The following is a 21,005-nucleotide window of genomic DNA, read 5'->3' as shown; positions in this document are numbered from 1 at the left end:
ATGCAGTCCCTTGATTCTCACTTGTCTACACCTGAGGAAACTGAGGTCGTCTGTGGTGATTTGCCCAAGCCTCCTGGTTACTAAAGGGCAGAGCTGGGCCTCAAACCCAGGTTTTGACCTCCTGGCTTAGTCGTCTTTTCCCCATGCCTCAGGTGGCCCAGCGTATGCTGTTGTGTTCTCAGCTAGCTTAATAGCTAATTTCCCACCCAGACTCGATGTTCCCAGAGGGTGGGACCCTGTCTCCCTGAGATGTGGATTGAAACAGGCAAGAGATAGAGGTACCATTTGGAAGAATGATGGGAAAAGGCACAGAGAGAGACAGACTCCACCAGCATGGGGAAGAGTTCTTCTCCAGGTACTTGGAACAGATTTATTTTTGGCTGTTTTGCAGGGGAGGCATATTGCAGACTTGAATTCTCTTCCTGTTGGTGCTCACACATTTAGTTTTCATTGATGCAGCCTGGCACAAAGAACTGGCAATTAGGAGACCTGGGTTCTAATTCTGACTCTGCCACTTCCCAGGTAGGTAGCCTTGGGCAAGTCACTTCACCTCTCTGAGCCTCAGTTTCTTCATCTGTCAAATGGGGGTCAGGATATGAGATGAAATGAGAGGAGCTATGGAAAAGCCTTGCATCAGACACTCTAAGTGTCCAGTAAGTGTTTTTCTCCTTCTCTGTGCTGGAGATTATATCTTAAAGTGAATCATGATCAAATATAGTCTTACTGAGTGGGCACTGTTGGTTTACATTTTTTTAAAATTGTCGCTCATTGGGTGACTCCTGTGGGCCAGGAGCTCTAAATAAATGATCTCAGTGACACAGCCACCCTGGTCACTGGGTGACCAGGTCAGGCATCACCCCAGCAACAGAGGAGGAACCAAGACTCAGAGAGAAATGTAACAGTTATTGTGCTAAGTGTTTGACATACGCCATCTCATTTAATCTTTTCAGCAACACTCATATTTGGATATTGGCAAAGGCTTGGCGAAGTCAAGCCTTCCTATTTGTCTTTTTCTTTCCTTGTTTTTCATTCATTCATTACCCATACATCCATTTGCTACGTGCAGGGTACTTATGCTGGGGTCTTTAAAGGATACAGACCCTAGAAGGCCTTTTTTCCTGCTTCTCTCTCTGGTAAACTTCAAAGCCCAATTCAGATGGTCCCTGCTCTGGGAGCATCACCTACTCTTGAAATTTCAGAGCCCCCTTCCTTTTTCCCACACTTCACATCTGAAAGTCAGTTTTTATCTCAATTCACAAATAGTTACTATGCCTACTCTATGCTGGCAGCTGGAGACCCAGCTGACTCTAGAAAGTTCCCACCCTTAGGGAGCTTAACACCTAAGTGATGGACAGGTGCGCACCAGCAGGTCATGATAACGTAGAGTGATTCATGCTATACCTGGGTTTTGAAGATTCTAATAATAATAGCACTCACCGCTTTTTGCCAGCATTGAGTGCTAGCATTGTTTGGCATCCTTTGCCCTGATTATGTCCTCTTGTGCTCCAGAAACCTTCTGAAATAGGCTTTTACACAGATGGGGAGACTGAGGTTAGGAGATGTAACTTGCTCAAGGCCACCAAGCTAGTCAGTGGCTACGCCCTGATTGGAACCAAGGGCAGAGGGGCGAGCGCCACACATCTTTGTCTCTGCCGGTCTGGCTGCAAACCTACTGAGGCGCCGCCAACTGCATCTGGTTTATCTTTCTCCCTGGTCCTCAGAGCTGACGTTGATGGTGGGAAGAATCAACACGGAGAGGAATCTGACTCAAGAACAATCAGAGCCCCTCCTACCCCAAAGAACCCTCCGGCCCCAGTGGAGACCGGAGCTGAATACAGACCAGGCAGGCAGGGGCTGACAATTCCCTCCTCCTACCCTAGGAGTTCAGGAGAAGACTGACCCCTTCTGGCTGAGTTAACTGGGGAGTGAGGCGGCAGGCTTAAAAGATGGGAAAGATTCCTCAAGGTCTTTCCTCGGCCTCTAGAGTGGAAGAGGAGCAGTGGTGCGACTTCCCTGGAGAAGAGCTCCTGGGAAGAAACACCTCTGGCACCCTGGGAACCACTCTGGGGCTCTTCAGTCCTGGGTTCTGACGCTCCCCTTAGAAACAAAATAAGAATAAAACCAGGGATAATGTAGGGAGTGGCTAAGAACAGAGACTGGAGCCAGACTGCCTGGATTTGAATCAGTTACCAGCCACTTGACTTTGAGCAAGTTGCTTCACCTTTCTGTGCCTCAGTTTCCTCATCTCTAAAATGAGGGGATGGTAATTGTGACTTCCCAGAGCTTGGTGAGGTGCAAGTAAGTTAGACGTGTCAACACATTGCTATAAACCATAGAGTGCCAGGCTTTCCTTGGGAGGTATTACCTTTCATTACTGTAGTTGAGACTGGTTGCTGGGGCAGTTGAAGAGGGAGTTAAACGGAATTGTTGTGCAACCAGGAACCCCTTGGGACCTGGCCGAGTTGCAGCCCCAGAGTAGTCCTCAGGCCTGGAACTAGGGCAGCAGAGCCCATCGCGTACCCCTGGGTCCCTGGTGACCCGGCACTGGTGGGCCAAGGAGGCCCCTCTTCCCGGCACTCTCCTCTGACCGCCAGGGCAGGGGATTCGGGAAGTGGGACTGGGGTGTCTGGTCACCCCGGCAACCAAGGGTGATGTGGGAGAGCCTCGTCTGCCTGCTCCACTGCGCCAGTCTCAGCAGATGGGGACAGTCTGAGGAGCTGTAAATAAAATGTTCTCATGGTGGAGAGCAGAGAGGCTGCAGAGGACCAGGAGCCCCTCATCAATATGAAGTTTAGCCCAATGCCTGTTCCGTTTACGTGTGTGTGTCAGAGAGAGAGTATGTGCGTGTGTCTGTGTAAGAAGGAGAAGAGGGTGGGTGAATGTGTGTGTTTGTCAGAGTATGTGTGTCAGAGAGAGCAAGAATATGGGTGATTGTGTGCATGTGTGTGCGTAAGAAAGCGAGTGTGTGTGTCAGAGAGAGAGTGTGTGTGAGTATGTATGCATGTGAGTGTTCCCACAGTGCCCCCACTTGCCCAACTGCCACCTACACTGGACAGAGTGAGAAACACGTCTCCCCTCCCCCAGCCTCTTCACATCAAAGGGAGGCCAGCCCCAACCTGTGTCGGTGGGTTTGCCCCATGGCGGGGATGTTGAATTCCACACCTTCTCCTCCTGTCCTTGCCCTGGGAGGCCTGGGTGCTCCTGAAGGAGGCCGTGTGGCTTGAGCGATCACTGGACTTGGAGCCTCACGGGTTCTCGTGGTGGGACTGGTCGTGACCACTGACAGGTCACCGCTTCCCTTTGAGTCTCAGTTTCCCCAACCGTGTAATGGAGGATTTGGATGGTCTCCAAGGTCTGTTTCACCTCTCACGGAGCTGGATCTGATTCTAACTGCCCCTGCCCCACCCCCGATTCCATCCTGGTGACATCACCACTGCCACGAGTTCGAGCCTTGGAAGTTTTGCCTCATTTCTTGGCATCTTGGGGTCTTGCCTCAGTGCTGGGCCTTTGTGAGGGGACCAGGAACCCAACTGTCCCCCCTTCCACCTCACTCAGTGTCAGCAAGCTTCCTGCGCTTTGAGGGGACTCTTCAGGGTGGAGTCAGGGCCTTGGGAGAGGGACACGCCAGAACAGGGCCTCAGGCCCCCTTCCACCGTGCTGATGACAGAATCTAGCCCCCCCCCACCCCAAAGCTGCTTTCCAGTAATGTGCCGCCTACCTGGAGGCCAGGAGCCAGAGTGGATCCCAGACCTTCCTCCCCAGCCTGGGAGAGGCAGGGCCAACACAGGAAGGCCTGGGAGGATCTGCTCCCGGAGCAGGGCTCCAGCCCCAGGTACTCTGGGGGCTGGCTTATTTGAAGAAAGTAAGATGCTCTGAGCTAGAGTCAGGCTCCTCCATTAGACTCTGGGGAGGCTGCTGAATTCTGCCGGAGCCCCAGCTTTCTCTTCTGCAAAATGGGGACAGTAGCTATCCCACAGGGCTGTTGTGAGGACTAAAGAGGTGACATGTGCCATGCTGCCTGCTCAGGGCCTGGCTCCTGATGCACCTTTAGGAGTAATGAACATTCTTCATGTTATTGTTCTTGACTTGTTTCTCACACACACACACACACACACACACACACACACACAGCCCCCCACCCCCACCCTGGGGCTGTGGCTTATTTGTCTCTGGGTCTCCGTGGGGCCAGGAAAGCTCTGGATTGGATGATGGCAGAGAGGGCCTAACATGCTAGGTGGAGGTGGAAGCTGTCCTCCACCTGCCCTGGGCTGTCTCTTTAGACTCTGCCTCCTCCTGAGGCAGCCGTTGGTGCTCAGCTCCCAGGGGTGGGGGGTAGGGGGGTGGGGGCCAGCTGGCTGGGTTTGGCTTCCCCAAACTCACATGCTGTCCTGTCTCCCCAAGGATATGGTGTCACCCACACATGGTGGGGGGGCAGGTAGAGGTACAGGAATGGTGTTCTGGAGAGGCAAACTAGACTACGCAAAGTTCTGCAGGCAAAAGAGGATGTAGCTCATTTGCAAGGAATTCGTCAAGGTTGAAACGTAAGAATAAACAGTGGAGGGACTTCCCTGGCAGTCCAGTGGTTAGGACTCGGTGCTTTCACTGCCGTGGGCCCAGGTTTGATCCCTGGTCAGGGATCTAAGATCCTGCAAGCTGCACAGCATGGCCAAAAAAAAAAAAAAAAAAAAAATTGACAGTGGGGAGCGGGGAGCATGAGACCTCAGCAAGACCAGATGATGGAGGCAGTGCTGAAAGTTTGGACTTTAACCTTTTAGCAAGTGATCAAGGGAGACTCAGACTCAACCTGACCTACCCTTCCCAGTGTACCAGCCGGGTGAACACTGAGGGTTACTGAAGGGCCCTCAAAGACAGGGGACGGGGGAGGGGGCCTTTTTAGCTAAGAGGTGACTTTTGGTCAGGTCTGTTTTCGTGTCTCCTGGCCTAGGATGGAGATGCGTTTTTTCCAACATGTTTTGAGTATCTCCTGGGTGCTGGGCGCTGTGACAAGGTTCTGGGCCGGATAGTGTACTGAGTCTTGAATTGTAGCTGTACTGGCGCCACCCAGATCAGTACCTGAGAGCAGGAGGGCTTTGGGCATGGGGAGGGATGTTCCTCTTCCTTCCCAAGGATCTCAGGGATGAAGAGAGCAGAGACCTGGCCAAACAGGTTATCGGGAATCATGTGGGTCCTGGCCAAGCCCTTTGCATTTTCAGATCAGTAGATACTTGTTAAGTGCCTACTGTGTCCCCAGCCCTGGAGATATAATCATAAACAGGTATGGAATCTGCCTGCACAGAGCTTACAGGCTAAGGAGGGGAGGAGAGCAAGAGCCTTCACCTTGAGCAAAGTGTCAAGCAGACCCTCTTAACCAAGAGGACCTTGGGGGTTATGTGCCCGACATGCAGCTAGATGCCCAGGTCTTCTCCACCCACCTCCTCACCCAAAACAAACCAAAAACCCATGGCCAAACCCATAGCATTGAGAGGTACCCTCTCTGAAAGGGATTTTTGCTACCTCCCAGCTCTGGGTTTGGAACCAAGGGGGCCCGCTGCAGAGAGTGGCCTGCTGCTACTGCTGGTCAGGACCTGGCTTGCGGAGATAGTTGATGGGTCTCAAGCAGAGGGGCATTTTATGCCTTAATGGGGAGGAAGGAGGGGTTGACTTAAAGAACTGCGGAATTCGATGGGAGCTTCTGAGTCAGACCTGGGTTCTGTCCTGGTTCTGCTACTGATTTGCTGTGTGACCTTGGGCAAGTCCCTTCCCCTTTCTGAGCTTCAGTTGCCCTGTCTTTAAAGTGGGTGGAATTGGGCTAGAAACAGGGTGGCAAACAGGTTTTGTCTCACATGCAAAAGTGATGTATTGCCGTCGGCCTCCTGAGCAGCTCTCTGGGCTCAGCAGGAAAGTACGCGAGTCTGGGGTTTGGAAGTTGCTGCGTGCGTTCTGCACGTTTGCAGGCCCCTGGCAGTATGATTCCCCAGGTTCCTTCCTGCACTGATACTCTTTGACTCCTCTGTGCTTCTTCCTATCTCCTGTGTCACTTCCCTACCAACCATTGTCTGCCTTTTGCTTAAATACCTCCATGATGAGGAACTGGCTGTCTTCCCTCAGACAGAATTGTTGGATTGTTAGGCCTGGTCTTGAGCTCACATCTGTCTCCCTGAACTTGTCCCTGGAAAGTGACTTGGGTTCAGGTGTAGGTAATGCCCTTAGGATTGCAGATAGAAGTTGTGAGTGGGGACGGCACCAGAAAAGAACTCCTGCCCTGACCTGGGCCTACAGGGTGGTCAGGGAACTTGGAGGTACTTGGAGCCCCCGTAATCAGTGTATAATTTCTGCTTTCTGGAGGCATACAGAGCTGCTTCTTTATACTACTCTATGACAGTGACAGAGATAGCATCTGTATATCCTTTGCAAAAAGCACTTTAACAACATCATCACTTAGTTTATACAGCAACCCTCTGGGGCTGGTATCATCAGCTCTGTTTTACAGGCGAGGAAGCTGAGGCTCAGGAAGTTAACAGAGCGGCCTTCTGAAACCAAGCCTGTGCCCCTCTCACCAGCTGCCCTCCTCGTCCCCAACCCCATCCCCAGCCTTCTGTTCTCCTTGCTCCCCGCAAGCCCATGCCTCCCGTTCTCTCACCCTCTGCAGGTTTCCACGTGATCCCCACCATCTCGAGCATTGTCCCGGAGAGCTGCCTACTGATCGTGGTGGGGCTGCTGGTGGGGGGCCTGATCAAGGGCGTGGGCGAGACGCCCCCCTTCCTGCAGTCAGACGTCTTCTTCCTCTTCCTGCTGCCGCCTATCATCCTGGATGCGGGCTACTTCCTGCCCCTGCGGCAGTTCACAGAGAACCTGGGCACCATCCTGATCTTCGCCGTGGTGGGCACGCTGTGGAATGCCTTCTTCCTGGGCGGCCTCATGTACGCCGTGTGCCTGGTGGGCGGCGAGCAGATCAACAACATCGGCCTCCTGGAAAACCTGCTCTTCGGCAGCATCATTTCAGCCGTGGACCCCGTGGCCGTGCTGGCCGTCTTCGAGGAAATTCACATCAATGAGCTGCTGCACATCCTTGTCTTCGGGGAGTCCCTGCTCAATGACGCCGTCACTGTGGTGAGGGGGCAGGGACCACACCCACGTGCACACAAGATGCAGATCCGAATTCAGGTCCAGAGTGAATCCCACATCCACCCGCTAATGATAGTAATAAGATAGCAAATGTCCCTTCCTGCTTGCTGTGTGCGGACATCATGATGGGCACTGGACGTGGATTATCTCATTTCATCCTCATGACCACCTTAGGAGGTGCTTATTATTCTCACTTTACAAAGGAGGAATCAGGCTCAAAGAAGTTAAATAACTCACTAGAATATGATAGAACCAAAATTAGAAGCCAGGTCTGTCTGACCCCAGGACCTGAGCTCTTGGCCTTACCAGGTCATGTGCTCTGTCCCTGATGGATTGTGGTGTGATCTTGGTTAAATTACTTGTCCTCTTTGTACCTCAGTTTACCCTTTATAGACTGTTTAGTCTCTGAGGCGCATTTCGGCTTTCATGGTAGCTGTGTCTTAAGTTAGAGTTTAATTTGGGCAGAGTTCGAGGGCAGCAATTGTGGAAGGGGGCCTTGCCTCTAAAACCTACAGAAGGTGACAAGTGGGTTGGTTTGGGTTGGCCACTTCCTTACTGTGTGAGCTTAGGCAAGTGACTGTACCTCTCTGGGCCTCACCTTTGACAGCTGCAAAGTGGCAGAGTAGTTAGTGCTTTCCTTCTGGGTCTAGCGAGGACAGACACCTCCTACTGCAGGGTCTGCATGTGGCAAGGCTGTATATGTTTGCACATACCCTTCCTCCCAGTCGGCTTCCTCAGGAAACAGATACGTGTATGTGCACACTCACGTTGTGTTGTGGAAACACCTACACCCCCCTCCTAGCTGGACCCCTCAGAGAGCAGCTGCCCGCACAGGAAAACACAAGGACACGTGTGCACGCTCGCACACACACTCCCACTTCCCCCCCAGCCCCTCAGGAAGCTGCACCTGAAAGAAGCGACAGACGGTGGTGGTCGGCTGCTGACAGCCTGGGCTTCCTCTCCCTCTTCCTTCCCCGCCACCCTCGTCAGCTCCTCAGGAGGCTGGTGGAGCAGCAGCCTGACCTGAGCAGGCTGGCGTCTGTCCTGTCTCTTCTTGCCCAGGGTTACCACACCAGCCTGTTGCCCCATCTGTAACAGGGATTGCAGTGCTTAGCCTGTCATCCTCCCGGGGTTCTGACAGGAGTCACACTCACTGATGTCTGCAAAATCAGTGAGTGCCAGAGACGAAGCCCTCCCCAGAGGATCTGGGTGTCGGGGTTCAGGTTGGCACTACTGGGGAGCAGCAGGGCGTGGTTGCAAGAGTGGATACCTCAGTCCAGCCACCTTGGGCCACGGCCACGCCTCCCCAAGACGGTGGCAGCGTTGGTGGTAATCACTGGTGTTCACTGAGTACTTCCTGTCGGAATATGTATTGTCTCATCTAATCTGCACAGAAACTCCATGAGCTTAGCATGGTAATTTTCCCCAGTTTTCCAGGTGAGGAAACTGAGGCACTGAGAGACTAAGGAACTCGTCCAAGGTCATATTAGCTGATAAATGATGTAACTGGGGTTCAGATCTACACAGTCTGAGTCCAGAGTCCAAATGCTTACCAGTATGCTACTCTGCTTCTCTAGTCCCAGTGACAGTGGTACCAGGCCAGAAAGGAGGACCTTGCCCTCTATACATGCCCCATTGGCCCAGGTGGTGCACTTTAGGGGCCCATGAATTTCCTCAGGCCAGGAGTAAGTTTAGGTAGCCCAGGGCTGAGAATGCACTGCTGTCCTTCACCGGAGCCCTGCCCTGTCTCCCAGACAGCTGTGTCCTGGCAGCACCGGGGACTGGCTGGTGCTTGGCATCTCCCCTTCCTGCCTAGCCCCAGTCAGGCCCTTTCTAGAGCTCTGGGCATGGGTGTGAGTGCCCCATTTTCCAGACAGTAGAGCTGAAGGCTGCCCCAAGCTGAGTGACCTCAGGCCTTTGCCCTGGAGCAAAGGTGCCCTGCTTCCAGGTGCGGCCCAGGTACTGGGGGCTTCGGAGGGTTCTGTCTCAGGGACCCTCAGGTCCTCTTCCCCACTCCCTCAGCGTCCCCCGGGCCTGGACACTCCCCAGCTGGTTTCTAGGTAGAGCTGTTTCGGAGCAGGCCAAGCAGCCAGCACCTGAGAGGGGGCAGAACCTCCAAGCTGAATGCCCGGGGAGGCCCCATCCACGGCTGTCAGGGAACACGCTCTAGGCCCGGTTCTGCTGCTCCTGGGCTGGGGGCCGTCTGGCAAGTTGCTTCACTCCTCTGAGCCTAAGTTTAGCAAAGGAACAAGCATCCTTAGCCTGCCTACCTCTTCAGGCTGTAGTGTGTCGAGCAGCATGACCATAATCAAAGCGCTTTACTGTGTATGAAGTGCCGCTTGAGGTCTGATGGTAGTGATACAATGACCGTTTATTTCCCCCGCCCGGAGGTGGGGAAGCCATGGAGAGCCTCTCGTCCCACAGTGCCTGAACCTGGTGGTTCATTGCAACCACCCGTTGAGCAGAGATTTCTGGGCCCCACTTCCAGACAGTCCAAGTCGGGTATGTATGGCCTGGCCGTGTATATTTTCAGAGAACTTCAGTGGTTGTCCTGTCCTAGTTCATTATCTGAACTCCCCCTGCTTTGTGCCGAAGGAAAAACCGAAATCCAGGCAAGGATATGAGAGGCGAACTTGGTGCAGTAGCAGCTAATACTGTGATAGGCACTTTGCCTTCATCGACTAATTTAATCTCACAATAGCCCTGTAAAGTCGGGACTATTACCCCTATTTTCTGGTCAGGAAAACTAAAGCACAGGGAGATTGAGTAATTTGCCTCCCGTGTACAACTGGGGAGCGGCAGAGCCAGAACTTCAACCCGGGTGGTTTGGCCGCAGAGCTGTGCTCTCCACCTGCACAGCACGTTGCAGGCCCGAAGACCCTCTGGCCCCGAGGCTGGTGGTTTTGGCTTCTGGTTGGTGCTAGGGTTTCTCTGCTACCACATGGCCGTGGTCAGCGGAGGGGACAGGATCACCCTGGGTGGACCCCAGGGAGCCGTGGGGCATCCTGCCGACCAACCTGCGCACTCTTCCTAGGTCCTGTATCACCTCTTTGAGGAGTTTGCCAACTACGACCGCGTGGGCATCGTGGACATCGTCCTCGGCTTCCTGAGCTTCTTTGTGGTGTCCCTGGGCGGGGTGTTTGTGGGCGTGGTCTACGGGGTCATCGCAGCCTTCACCTCCCGGTTCACCTCCCACATCCGCGTCATCGAGCCGCTCTTCGTCTTCCTCTACAGCTACATGGCCTACCTGTCAGCCGAGCTCTTCCACCTGTCGGGCATCATGGCGTGAGTCTGGGCGTGGCGTGGGGGGCTGCCAACTCAGATTCCCCAGGCTGGTAGGGTCAAAGGGAGCTACCCAGCGCCCAGCCCCCAGATCCAGACTCCAGGTCCCGGGGCTGCCCCTGAAGCACTGAGTTTAAGGTTCTGGAAAGTCTCAGCCCAGCTATTTCTTCCCCTCATTTGTCGCAAAGGGAACCCCTCGGTGGTAGCCGGACACAGTCACTCGCGCTTGCTGCTGCCCTCAGCAGCCCCAGCAAGGAGGCTCCAGGCTTCCCTTGAAGTGAGGGTCCTGGAGGTCCTGAGGCCCCAGACGGGTCTTGAAGCCAGGGGAGTGTGGAGGGGCAGTGAGGTGCAAAGGTGCTCACAGTAGGGGAGGCCACTGGAAGTGTGGGGCACTGGGGGTGACCGCGAGGAGGCTGGGCCAGCAGGAATGGGGCCCAGGTGTGGGCACCAGGCTGGGAGGCCTCGGGCTGCTGCTCAGAAGAGAGCTCCCCGTGGGGACTCCCACAGGTTAAAGGGACGCCACACTCGGGGGGATAAACCTGAGGCCGCAGACCTGACTTCTGTAAGGTGGGGTGGCAGCGTGGCCTCGGGGAGAAGGAACAGGCCTAGGAGCTGGGCAGCCCTTCGTTTGCGTCTCAGCTCTGCCACTCGCTGGCCGTGTGGCTGTGGGCAGGCGACTTTATTTCTACAAGTCTCAGATCTCTCGTCTAGAAAACACAAGAATATGCCTGTGTCTACAGGGTTGGGTGAGAGGATTGAGTGAGAACAGGTGTGCGAAGCCCGCGGGGGCGTCTGACTCGTAAGGGGAGCTCAGGAGACGGGCACCTGTCCGCCTCCCTGGCTGTGGAGGCGCTTTGGGAGGGCGCAGCTCGACTCTGAACCCTGAACCCCGCGCTTCCCTGACCCCAGACTCATTGCCTCGGGAGTGGTGATGCGCCCCTACGTGGAGGCCAACATCTCCCACAAGTCCCACACGACCATCAAGTATTTCCTGAAGATGTGGAGCAGCGTCAGCGAGACCCTCATCTTCATCTTCCTCGGCGTCTCCACCGTGGCCGGCTCCCACCACTGGAACTGGACCTTTGTCATCAGCACCCTGCTCTTCTGCCTCATCGCCCGAGTGCTGGGTGAGATCCCGGGCCTGAGCCGGGGGAGGTGTGTGTGCGTGGTGGGGGTGGGTGCTGTGTGTGTGTCTGTGTGTGTGTGAGAAGTGCGCTGGGTGGAGGGGCTGGGGTTGGCTTCTGGCTGGGCTTCCCCACTCCTGCTGTCTGCAGCGCTGAGGCCATGATGGGCCTTTGAAGGGAGAGGGACGTGCTTGAGGTGCATCTGTGATCTCTGGGGAGACAGTCATGGTGTGCCAGTGGAGGCCCACAGAGCCAGGTCTGAGAGTGTCTGGACTTTAGCACTTTCAAAGCTGCCTGCAGTTCCTTCCAACCTCTGCTGCTAGCCTGGGGTGCACACGGGGACCAGGCCTTAGGCCCTTGGCTGCTGCTTCACCTGCCAGACACACATTACCTCAGTGATGGCACGGCTTCCCCGCTCTGGATCTCACCTCCTCTCTGAGGTTAGGTCTGGGCGTCGCATTTACTTGCTGCACTGTCTTAAAACCCCTTTAATCCTCCAGAAATTCTGGTTCTGTGGGTTGAGATTGGACTCTGAACTCTGCATTTTTAAATAACTTTTTATTACAGAAGATTCCAAACACACAGAAAAGTAGATCCGTCCTATTTAATAGGTATCAACTTGTGGCCGTCTCTTTTCCCAACCCCTCCTGACCTCCAGCCACTGGAGGCCTCTGTAATGTCGCTAAAATATATCCAGGTTGAGGGACCCCCTTAAATTGAAGATCCACCCAGCTCTTGGACTGAGGGATCTGGAGCATGTTGGGCCGAGGGACCCGAGAAACGAGTGAGCCGGGTGGGCTTACTAGTGGAGGCTTCCTCCAGACAGAGAAGTCTCTCTGCTGCAGAAGCCAGGAGGGTCTGGGACAGCCTGACCCCTCTCTTCCCCTCCCCGGCAGGCGTGCTGGGCCTGACCTGGTTCATCAACAAGTTCCGCATCGTGAAGCTGACCCCCAAGGACCAGTTCATCATTGCCTACGGGGGCCTGCGAGGGGCCATCGCCTTCTCCCTGGGCTACCTCCTGGACAAGAAGCACTTTCCCATGTGTGACCTGTTCCTCACGGCCATCATCACCGTCATCTTCTTCACCGTCTTTGTGCAGGTGCTGGACAGGGTGGAGCAGCCCTGCCTGGGGACCCTGACTCTAGCAGGAAAGAGGAAGCACGTGACCCAAGAGGGGGCCCATGGGTTCTAGTCCCAGCTCCACTGATAACTAGTGCAGTTATCACAGGGACAAGCCACTCCCCCTTTCTGGGCCCCAGTGTCCTAAATTGTAAAGGGAGAGTTGTGATCATGCGTCATTGAAAAGTGACCAATCAGAATGTAAAGTAACCAGACTGCTGCCTAGTTTAGTTAGGAATCCAGATAGCATTAAGAGGAGTGGGTCCAGTCAGCAGGCCCATGATGCTCATTGTAGGGGCTTAAGGAAGTGGTTTAATGTCTTAGGATCTTAGTTTCTGCATCTGTAAAATGGGAATAATAGCGCAACATGGGGAACTGGAAAGGTCCCTGAACTGGCCAGCAGGAGGCCTGGAGTTAGCCAGAGCTCTGCTGTTATCAGTGTGACCCCGGGAAGGACTCTCCTCCCATCTCTGGGTCTCAGATCCCCATCTGTGAAGTGAGGGGACTGAACTGGATGATCCTGAAGAATCCTTCCAGCCTGCTGGCCGTGATTCCTGTGCATTTAAACAACCCAGACTTAGCTGAGAGCCTCACCGCCCTCAGAGTCCCCAAGGAAGCCCAGCCTGAGATGATGTAAATTGCTTTTCCTTATCTGACCTGTGACCTTGGGCAAGTGAGAAACACCCTGTCTGGGCCTCTGTTTCTCTACCATCCCCTCCATCTTTCCTGGACACTAATCCTGGCCAGGCCCTAGATGGGAAACATCATTGCCTTCTCGGGGAAAAAACAGTACAGAGGAAACTTCCTCGGGCTGGACTTGTTTTTTCTGTCCTTTAAAAGCAGAGGGGACTGCCTCTTTTGTCATCTTGCCCTGCTTCCACCTTGACTTTGCAGTTGTATATGCTAATGGTTTACCAAGCCCTTTTTTTAAAATATAAATTTATTTATTTATTTTTGGCTGCATTGGGTCTTAGTTGCTGCGTGCGGGCTTTTCTCTAGTTGCAGCTAGTGGGGGCTACTCTTCGTTGTGGTGCGCGGGCTCTCATTGCGGTGGCTTCTGTTGTTAGGGAGCATGGGCTCTGGGCACACGGGCTTCAGTAGTTGTGGCTCACGGGCTCTAGAGCGCAGGCTCTGTAGTTGTGGCACACGGGCTTAGTTGCTCCGTGGCATGTGGGATCTTCCCAGACCAGGGCTCGAACCCGTGTCCCCTGCATGGGCAGGCGGATTCTCAACCACTGCACCACCAGGGAAGCCCTACCAAGCCCATTTTTAATGAAAGCAGCTTTGAGGTAGGGACCTCCCTGCCTGAGTTTGAATCCAGCTTTACTACTTCTGTGAGACCTTAGGAAGTTACTTAACCTCTTTGAGTCTCAGTTTTCTCATCTGTAAAATGAGGATAATGAATGGGCTTCCCTCTTAGGGTCATTGTGGGTATTGAAGTGCTAATCCTAGTAAAACACAATTGGTCCTGGCACATGGCAAGTGTGCAGTTAAATTAGTTGCTGCTGCTCTTCCTAGGTCCTCCTGGGTGGCAGTCCTGCAAGGGGGGCGGAGCAGAGGTGGTCCTCCCTGTTAGCCAGGCCTGACTTCCCTGGGGTGACAGAATGCATCTGTGGTGGAGCTCACACTTGAACCCAGGCCCTCTGACCCCTGACCTGGGCTAGATGCCTTGTGTGTGAGTCACTCGGCTGGATGGGCTGTGAAACCGCTGGCTGTGTCTTTGGAAAGAAGCGGGCCTTAAGGACCTGCTTTATGTAAGTGCTGCTGGGAGGTTGGGAGATCGGGGACCTCAGAGCAGAGGGCAGACTCAAGGACCCTGGGGTGGGGTACCTCTGTGGCCTCCCTGCCAGAGTAGCAGAGCTACAGTGCCTGACACCCACCTGCCCTCCAGGGCATGACCATTCGGCCCCTGGTAGACCTCCTGGCTGTGAAGAAAAAGCAAGAAACGAAGCGCTCTATCAACGAGGAGATCCACACTCAGGTACTGGAAGCTGGGCCTGGGCCCTGTGTTGCAGGAGGAGGCTCCGGAAGCTGGGGAGCAGCTAGGCCTCGCGTCCATGCCCTCAGTCAGCCCCTCCTCCCTCATCCCAGTGCCCGGGTGGCCCTTCAGCCTCCTGAGGTCACCAGGTCACACCATAGGGGGGTGTGGTATGAGCAGCCTAGAACTTGAGGAAGGGGCGTCACGCAGTCTCTGCCTCTGCAGAAACCTATCCCAGGCATCGGCACAAGTGGGTTCAGAGAAGGGGTCTCAGCCGGGCCCCAGTGGCCAGAGGCTTGAGGTTTCCCTGGGGTTCAGGATGAGTGAGGTATAGGTGCCCCCTCCTGGCTGGTCCTGGAACTACAGGGCTGGGCTGAGCAGAGCTGCACTAGGGTGGAAGGGGGGCGCCCATTCAGAAGTCTTGGTAGGGGAGGAGCCCAGTAGTAAGGCTTGACCTGGCCCTGGGCCCGTTTCAGTTCCTGGACCACCTTCTGACAGGCATCGAGGACATCTGTGGCCACTACGGCCACCACCACTGGAAGGACAAGTAGGTGGCAGGCCTTGTGGGCCGGAGGGTGGGAGGGGCAGGTAAGGGTCTCCCGGGGCCTGGGCATCAACCCGTCCCAGGAGGTGGCTTCATCCATGTCCTCCCTCCTCCCACCAGGCTCAATCGGTTTAATAAGAAGTATGTGAAGAAGTGTCTGATAGCTGGCGAGCGCTCCAAGGAGCCCCAGCTTATCGCTTTCTACCACAAGATGGAGATGAAGCAGGCTATCGAGCTGGTGGAAAGTGGGGGCATGGGCAAGATCCCCTCTGCCGTCTCCACCGTCTCCATGCAGTGAGTGCTAGTGGCCAACCCTGGCAGCCTCTGCAGGCGCACTGACCCCTCGACGCGCACCTGGAGCAGGCCCCCTGGGGCATCCTACGGGGTGGGCGGGAGAGCTGCAGGGCCACACTGAGGACCAGAGGCTTGGCCCACCCCCCACCCCAGCCATCCCGGGGGGACCCTTCTTGCCCAGCCCAGCAGGCCCCAGGGTCCCAGGAGTTTTCTCATCTGTGCCCCGTTATCCCAGGAACATCCACCCCAAGTCCCTGCCTGCCGAGCGCATCCTGCCAGCACTGTCCAAGGACAAGGAAGAGGAGATCCGCAAAATCCTGAGGAATAACTTGCAGAAGACCAGGCAGCGGGTGAGGAGCTGCTCCCCACCCGGCCCCCCTACAGTAGAGGAGCCCCTCCGCCCCCTCTCTGCTCCAGCCCTGCGCCACACGCCCAGAGCCGCCCAGCCCCTCCAGGCCCAGCTTCTGGGGCCTGCCCTGCCTGACAACTGTTCCTCCCACAGCTGCGGTCCTACAACAGACACACGCTGGTGGCAGACCCCTACGAGGAGGCCTGGAACCAGATGCTGCTCCAGAGACAGAAGGCCCGGCAACTGGAGCAGAAGGTGTGTCTGGGACTGGAGCTGGCTCCCACCTTTCTCCGGGAGCCTGGGTTCTTCCTCTTCCTGCACCGCCACCACCAGGCCCTTTTGGAGATAGAGCCACTTGGATCTGGTTTTTCGGCCTCCTCCACTTGTTTCAAAGGCTGAGCCCCAGGGCGGGTTCCAGAAAGCTGCCTTCTCTCCCTCTTCCCCACTCAGAGCAGCAAAGAGGCCCCCTTCCCCATTGTGTCCTCAGGCATCAGAGCTAGACGAGTCTATCCATGTGCTCTAACCCCTCATTTTCTAGTGAGAAAACTAAGGCTCAGGGGAAAGGGACCTGTCCAAAGTCACAAAGCAAGGCACACACGCCTTCATTCATTTGTTCAGGAAGCGTTTGTGGAGCGGTTCCTAAGTGCCAAGCAGCAGAGCACCCTCTGTGAATCCGGTGGTGAACTGGCCCAGTCCCTCCCTTACGGAGCTTCTCATGCAGTAGCCCATGCAGGACAGGAAGTGCAAGGGGCCCTGAGCACCTTGAACAAGGAAGTGGTCAGCGTATGCTTAGGATTAAGAGCCACAGGGGAGGGAGTGTGGCAGAGGGAGGTCCAGGCGGAAGGAAGAAGCTGGGCATAAGCTGCTGACCACAGACTGAGGGGGCTCAGCTTTCCAGGAAGCTTGTTAATGGTGTTAGGGTTTGGGCTTTATTCCAAGGGCGTGGAGAGTCACGAAGGAGGGTTCTAAGCAAGGGAACGACATGGGGAGCAGTGGGGGTGGCCCGGCTTAGGGCAGTGGCGGGGGGAGGGAAGGAGCAGGTAGCTTCAAGGAGGAAGGAGGTGGAAGCAGCAAGACTTGGTCACCAGACTGAGGTGGGACTGAGGGAAGAGGAGAAGGCGTCAGGGGTCGCGTCTAGCCTTCCACTGGGGTAGTCGGGAGTGGTGGCTGGGAGAGGGGGCACCAAGGAAGGGACAGCTTTTGAAGGAGGATGAGAAGCTGAGTTCAGTTCCAGCGTGTTGCATTGAGATACCTGGGGGCCATCCAGGGCCCAGGTTGACACTCCTGAGTTGACTCTCTGGGTCTGTACCTCAGGGGTAGGTGTGGGCTGGAGCTAGAGTCTGGGCAAGTGTCACCGTGGGAGAGGCGGGGCAGCGAGGGGGGTGTTCAAGGCCACCCCGGAGGTTGCAGAGCTTGACAAGAGGCTGGGCCAAGCCCTCAGGACCTAGCACTGGCCCGGGCAGAGAGGGAGCGGGCACCCCAGACACACCAAAGGAGGGTGTGGCCACTGGCCTTGGGTGCCGTCCAGAGGGGCCACCCATGCTCACCCCTGTCTGCCCTTCCTCTGTCAGATCAACAACTACCTGACGGTGCCGGCCCACAAGCTGGACTCGCCCACCATGTCGCGGGCCCGCATTGGCTCAGGTAAGGCAGGGCGTAGGGTGCTGGGCGAGGGGCCTCAAGGCTGGGCACACAGTGCCACCATCTCGAGGATGAGGCTCCAACAGGAATGGGCCTCAGAGAGCCCGCGGGGAGGACGGGCTGCTCCCTCCCTGACCTCCCGAGCTCCTCCTACATCGGGTAGAGTTGGGGGTTCACCAAAGGGGGCAGAAGAGTGGCCCTGCTGTCCTCCCCAGGGACAGAGCGCTCCACGTGGGGCTCATGCTGAGGAGCTGGGTGCCTGGCAGGGAGGCTGGAGGCGGCTGCGCCGTTGGGATCACCAGCATGTGGGGAAAACAAGGGCAGGCCTTCCAGGACCCGGTGACTCAGGAGGGAGCCTGAATTCTTGGTCTGAGGAGGGACTCCTATGGGAGCCCCAGGGCCGAGGAGGAGGGGAACACAGTCCTACCTCTCAGACCCCAGTCCGAGGGGAGGAAAAGCAATCTGCCGTGTTGACAAGGGCTTGGAAAGGCCCCTGTGGAGTGATTTGAAGCGCGCCAGGATTGCTGAGGTTCTGTAGGAGCTGCTGGCACGGGCTGAGGTGGGGCGCACGCTGGGCAGGGCTCAGGGGCACAAGCCAGCTTGTGCCTGGCTCTCTGTCCCCAGACCCGCTGGCCTATGAGCCGAAGGCCGACTTGCCTGTGATCACCATCGACCCAGCTTCCCCGCAGTCACCTGAGTCTGTGGACCTGGTGAACGAGGAGCTGAAGGGCAAGGTCTTGGGGCTGAACCGGGATCCAGGAAGGGTGGCCAAGGAGGACCACGAGGACGACAGGGGCATCATGATGCGGACCAAGGAGCTCTCGTCCCCGGGCACCGACGACGTCTTCACCCCTGCGTCAAGTGACAGCCCCAGCTCCCAGAGGATGCAGCGCTGCCTCAGTGACCCAGGCCCCCATCCTGAGCCTGGGGAGGGAGAGCCTTTCATCCCCAAGGGCCAGTAGCACTGGGGCTAGCGGGCGGTGCCCGTCCCACCACAGACTCTCCCACCAGAGCAGGGGTCTGCTGGCGGGGCTCCCCTCGTCCTTCCCGACCTGGATTGGCCCTGCCCCTCCCCCTGTCGCATGGCAGCTGGGCCCACAGCCCCCACCGCAGCACGGCTCCCCCTGCCTCCTGGGAAGCGCCCTCCCTCCCACCAGAACTGCCTTCCCAGTCCTTTGGCAGACCTGCTGGGCTGAGGCAAACCCTGCCCTTCCTGATCCAAGCTCTCTCCCATACCCAGACCAGGGCCTCTGAGTTTCCCAGACCTCGGAAGGCCCCCTCCCAATCTGTCACCCTCCTCACTGAAGTCAATCTTAGTTTCTAACCAAAGAGCCTCTGGCTCAGCCTTGGTCCTTCCTGGAAAGGGAAGGAGCCGGGGCCTCTGTTGTCCCTCCATTAACAGCGTTAAGACTAGGGGACCAGGCATCTGACTGGGGGAGGGATCAGTGACCCATGGCCGTCCCACCCTCCTCCCGCCAGCTGTGTCACCCTGGCCAGCCACCTGACCTGTCCTTACTCAGAGCTGCAGGCTGAGGGCATCTCTGAGCTCTGTCTGGAGCTGAGGCGCTTTGGACGATGATATGACTCAGCTCTCCAAACTGTGCTCCAGCGGGGACCACTGGGCCCTTCAGGGGCTTCTGTCAGGGGCACCAGAGAGTGCTGCCTTTTTATCTGTTTTGTTTGTTCACACTTCCATGTAAGATTCTATTTGCACAGAGGGCATTCCTGTTTTTAAAACATTTTTGAAAACCTCTAGCTGAACAGAGCTCCAGCCATCCTACTCTGGAGCATTACCCATCCTCATTTGTGCCTGTCTGCCCAACACTCTCCCCCAAAACAGTCCTCTGTCCCCAGGGCTCTGATTTCAGAAATGACCTCACCCGCTCACATACCCACCCTAATCATGATTTTCTCTAACTCACAGATGCCAGGCCTCCTGGCACCTTCTTTCTCTTGGGCCTGACCCTCAGTTCCCGCTGGCCTGTTTTCTCTCATCCCTCTCCCCTCCCCCACTGGCCCCTGGAACCTCTCTTAGAAGCACTGCACCCAGCTTGCTGTGGAGCCCCGTCCTCAGGGTAGGGGCCTCCCCTGAGCATCTCCCACCGGCCAGGGCTGGTGGGTGGGCTGAGTCCTGGGTCCCCAGAGGCCTTTGCTCACAGGCACACACTCCTACTCCCACTGCCACCATGGGCCAGGCCCAGGCCTACTGGTGTCTGTCCTTCTCCCAAGGGTACTCCTTTCCCCAGGATTGTGCAATAGTCAGAGCGTCCCCCTTCCCAATGGACTGGGCAGTGGGTGCTCATCTGTCCCCCCTCCTCTCCATGTAAGTGCTGTTTGGGGCAGGAGTCACCATGCAAGGGTGACGTTGACAACCATGTTCAAAGCCATCACAGCTGCTGCCGCTCTGCCGCCTGTACAGAAGAAACCGAATCTTTTTCATATTCTAATAAATCCGTGTGAGTTTTTGATAGAGTCGAGGGCTGCTCCCTGGGGACCAGGGACCTGTGGGAGGAGGGTGGCCCAGAGCCCCCAAGGACTTGGCTCAATGGCTGGCACAGAGAAACACTTAATCCATGTCAGGGGCTGGTGTGGTTATTACTGTGGGTGCAGCACCAGGAATACAGCTGTGAGCAAAGCAAGACGCTCCTTCAGCCTCTGGGGAAGAGCAACATTAATCAGTGCTATCAGGAAAACCCGTGTGTGTGTGTGTGTGTGTGTGTGTGTGTGTGTGTGTGTGTGTGTGTGTGTGTGAATGACAGTGAGGGGAGGAAGGGGTGACGAGGAGGACTTTCCTGAGTGATGGATAGAACTACAGGATGAACTGAAGTTAACCAGGTGAAGAAGGTTTCAGAGAGTGCCCATATGTTCTAATTGGGAGCTGCATGTGGGAACACCCTAGGATCTGAGGAAAGGCTGATGTGGCTGGGTCAGAGAGTGACAGGAGGGGAGGCGAAGATGGGACCTTGTAGCCCATGGTCAAGATTTTGATTTATACTAAGGGCAATGGAGAGGCTCTCCGCTGCAAAGTGGGGACAGTAACCCCTGGGTGAAACGTGCTCAGGAGTGAAATGGGCTCAGCACCAGTGCCCAGTGGGCTGAGATCCGCTGAGGTTGGATCCCTGAGGTGCATTTTCAGGAGCTGACCGCCAGAGGGCAGTGAGGCCTTGGTACATACCCCCGGCACCCTTGGAACCTGCTTTGTGGAGGAAAGCATCTCCTTTGCCCAGACTGGGACCTGTGAACAGAGCTGGTTTGATCCATAAAATCTGAAGTGGTCCATGCCAAAAGGACCATACGGAGGGACCACACCATCCATTTCTGTATCAGTGTCCCAGGTAGAAATGGATGGTACACTCAAAGGGTTACTGAAGAGCCTTCGACTAAGGAAGTCTTTACAGAGGTATGGGCAGGGTTAAGGGAACCTACCAGGGATGGGACCCAGGGGGTTCACATTACAGGAAGCCGTTACAACTCCTAGACCTGAAGAGCAAAAGGAGGGAGTTGTTACTATGGGGGCGGGGAGGGGAATGCCCTGCCAGGGCTGCAGCC

The 21,005-nt window shown here is 56.0% G+C and overlaps 1 protein-coding gene across 1 annotated transcript in view; it reads left to right on the top strand.

Annotated features, from left to right (window-relative positions):
- Positions 1-19,905, top strand: part of SLC9A1 (solute carrier family 9 member A1) — a gene marked incomplete at its 5' end in the record, with an annotated part of 48,577 nt that extends 28,672 nt beyond the window's left edge. The window contains 11 exons of the mRNA XM_079928677.1: positions 6,650-7,110; positions 10,160-10,410; positions 11,317-11,534; positions 12,428-12,630; positions 14,542-14,631; positions 15,105-15,175; positions 15,293-15,466; positions 15,702-15,816; positions 15,969-16,070; positions 17,387-17,459; positions 18,081-19,905. Of these exons, the coding sequence (XP_079784803.1) occupies positions 6,650-7,110; positions 10,160-10,410; positions 11,317-11,534; positions 12,428-12,630; positions 14,542-14,631; positions 15,105-15,175; positions 15,293-15,466; positions 15,702-15,816; positions 15,969-16,070; positions 17,387-17,459; positions 18,081-18,418 (2,096 nt within the window). The 3' untranslated portion in view covers positions 18,419-19,905. The remainder of the gene's footprint in view (positions 1-6,649; positions 7,111-10,159; positions 10,411-11,316; positions 11,535-12,427; positions 12,631-14,541; positions 14,632-15,104; positions 15,176-15,292; positions 15,467-15,701; positions 15,817-15,968; positions 16,071-17,386; positions 17,460-18,080) is intronic.
- Positions 19,906-21,005: the final 1,100 nt, after the last annotated feature.

The sequence above is a fragment of the Stenella coeruleoalba genome, assembly GCF_951394435.1.
Source record: "Stenella coeruleoalba genome assembly, chromosome: 1".
Lineage (NCBI taxonomy): Eukaryota > Metazoa > Chordata > Mammalia > Artiodactyla > Delphinidae > Stenella > Stenella coeruleoalba.
Note: the sequence above shows the minus strand (reverse complement) of the source record. Positions and strands in the feature narration are given on the sequence as shown.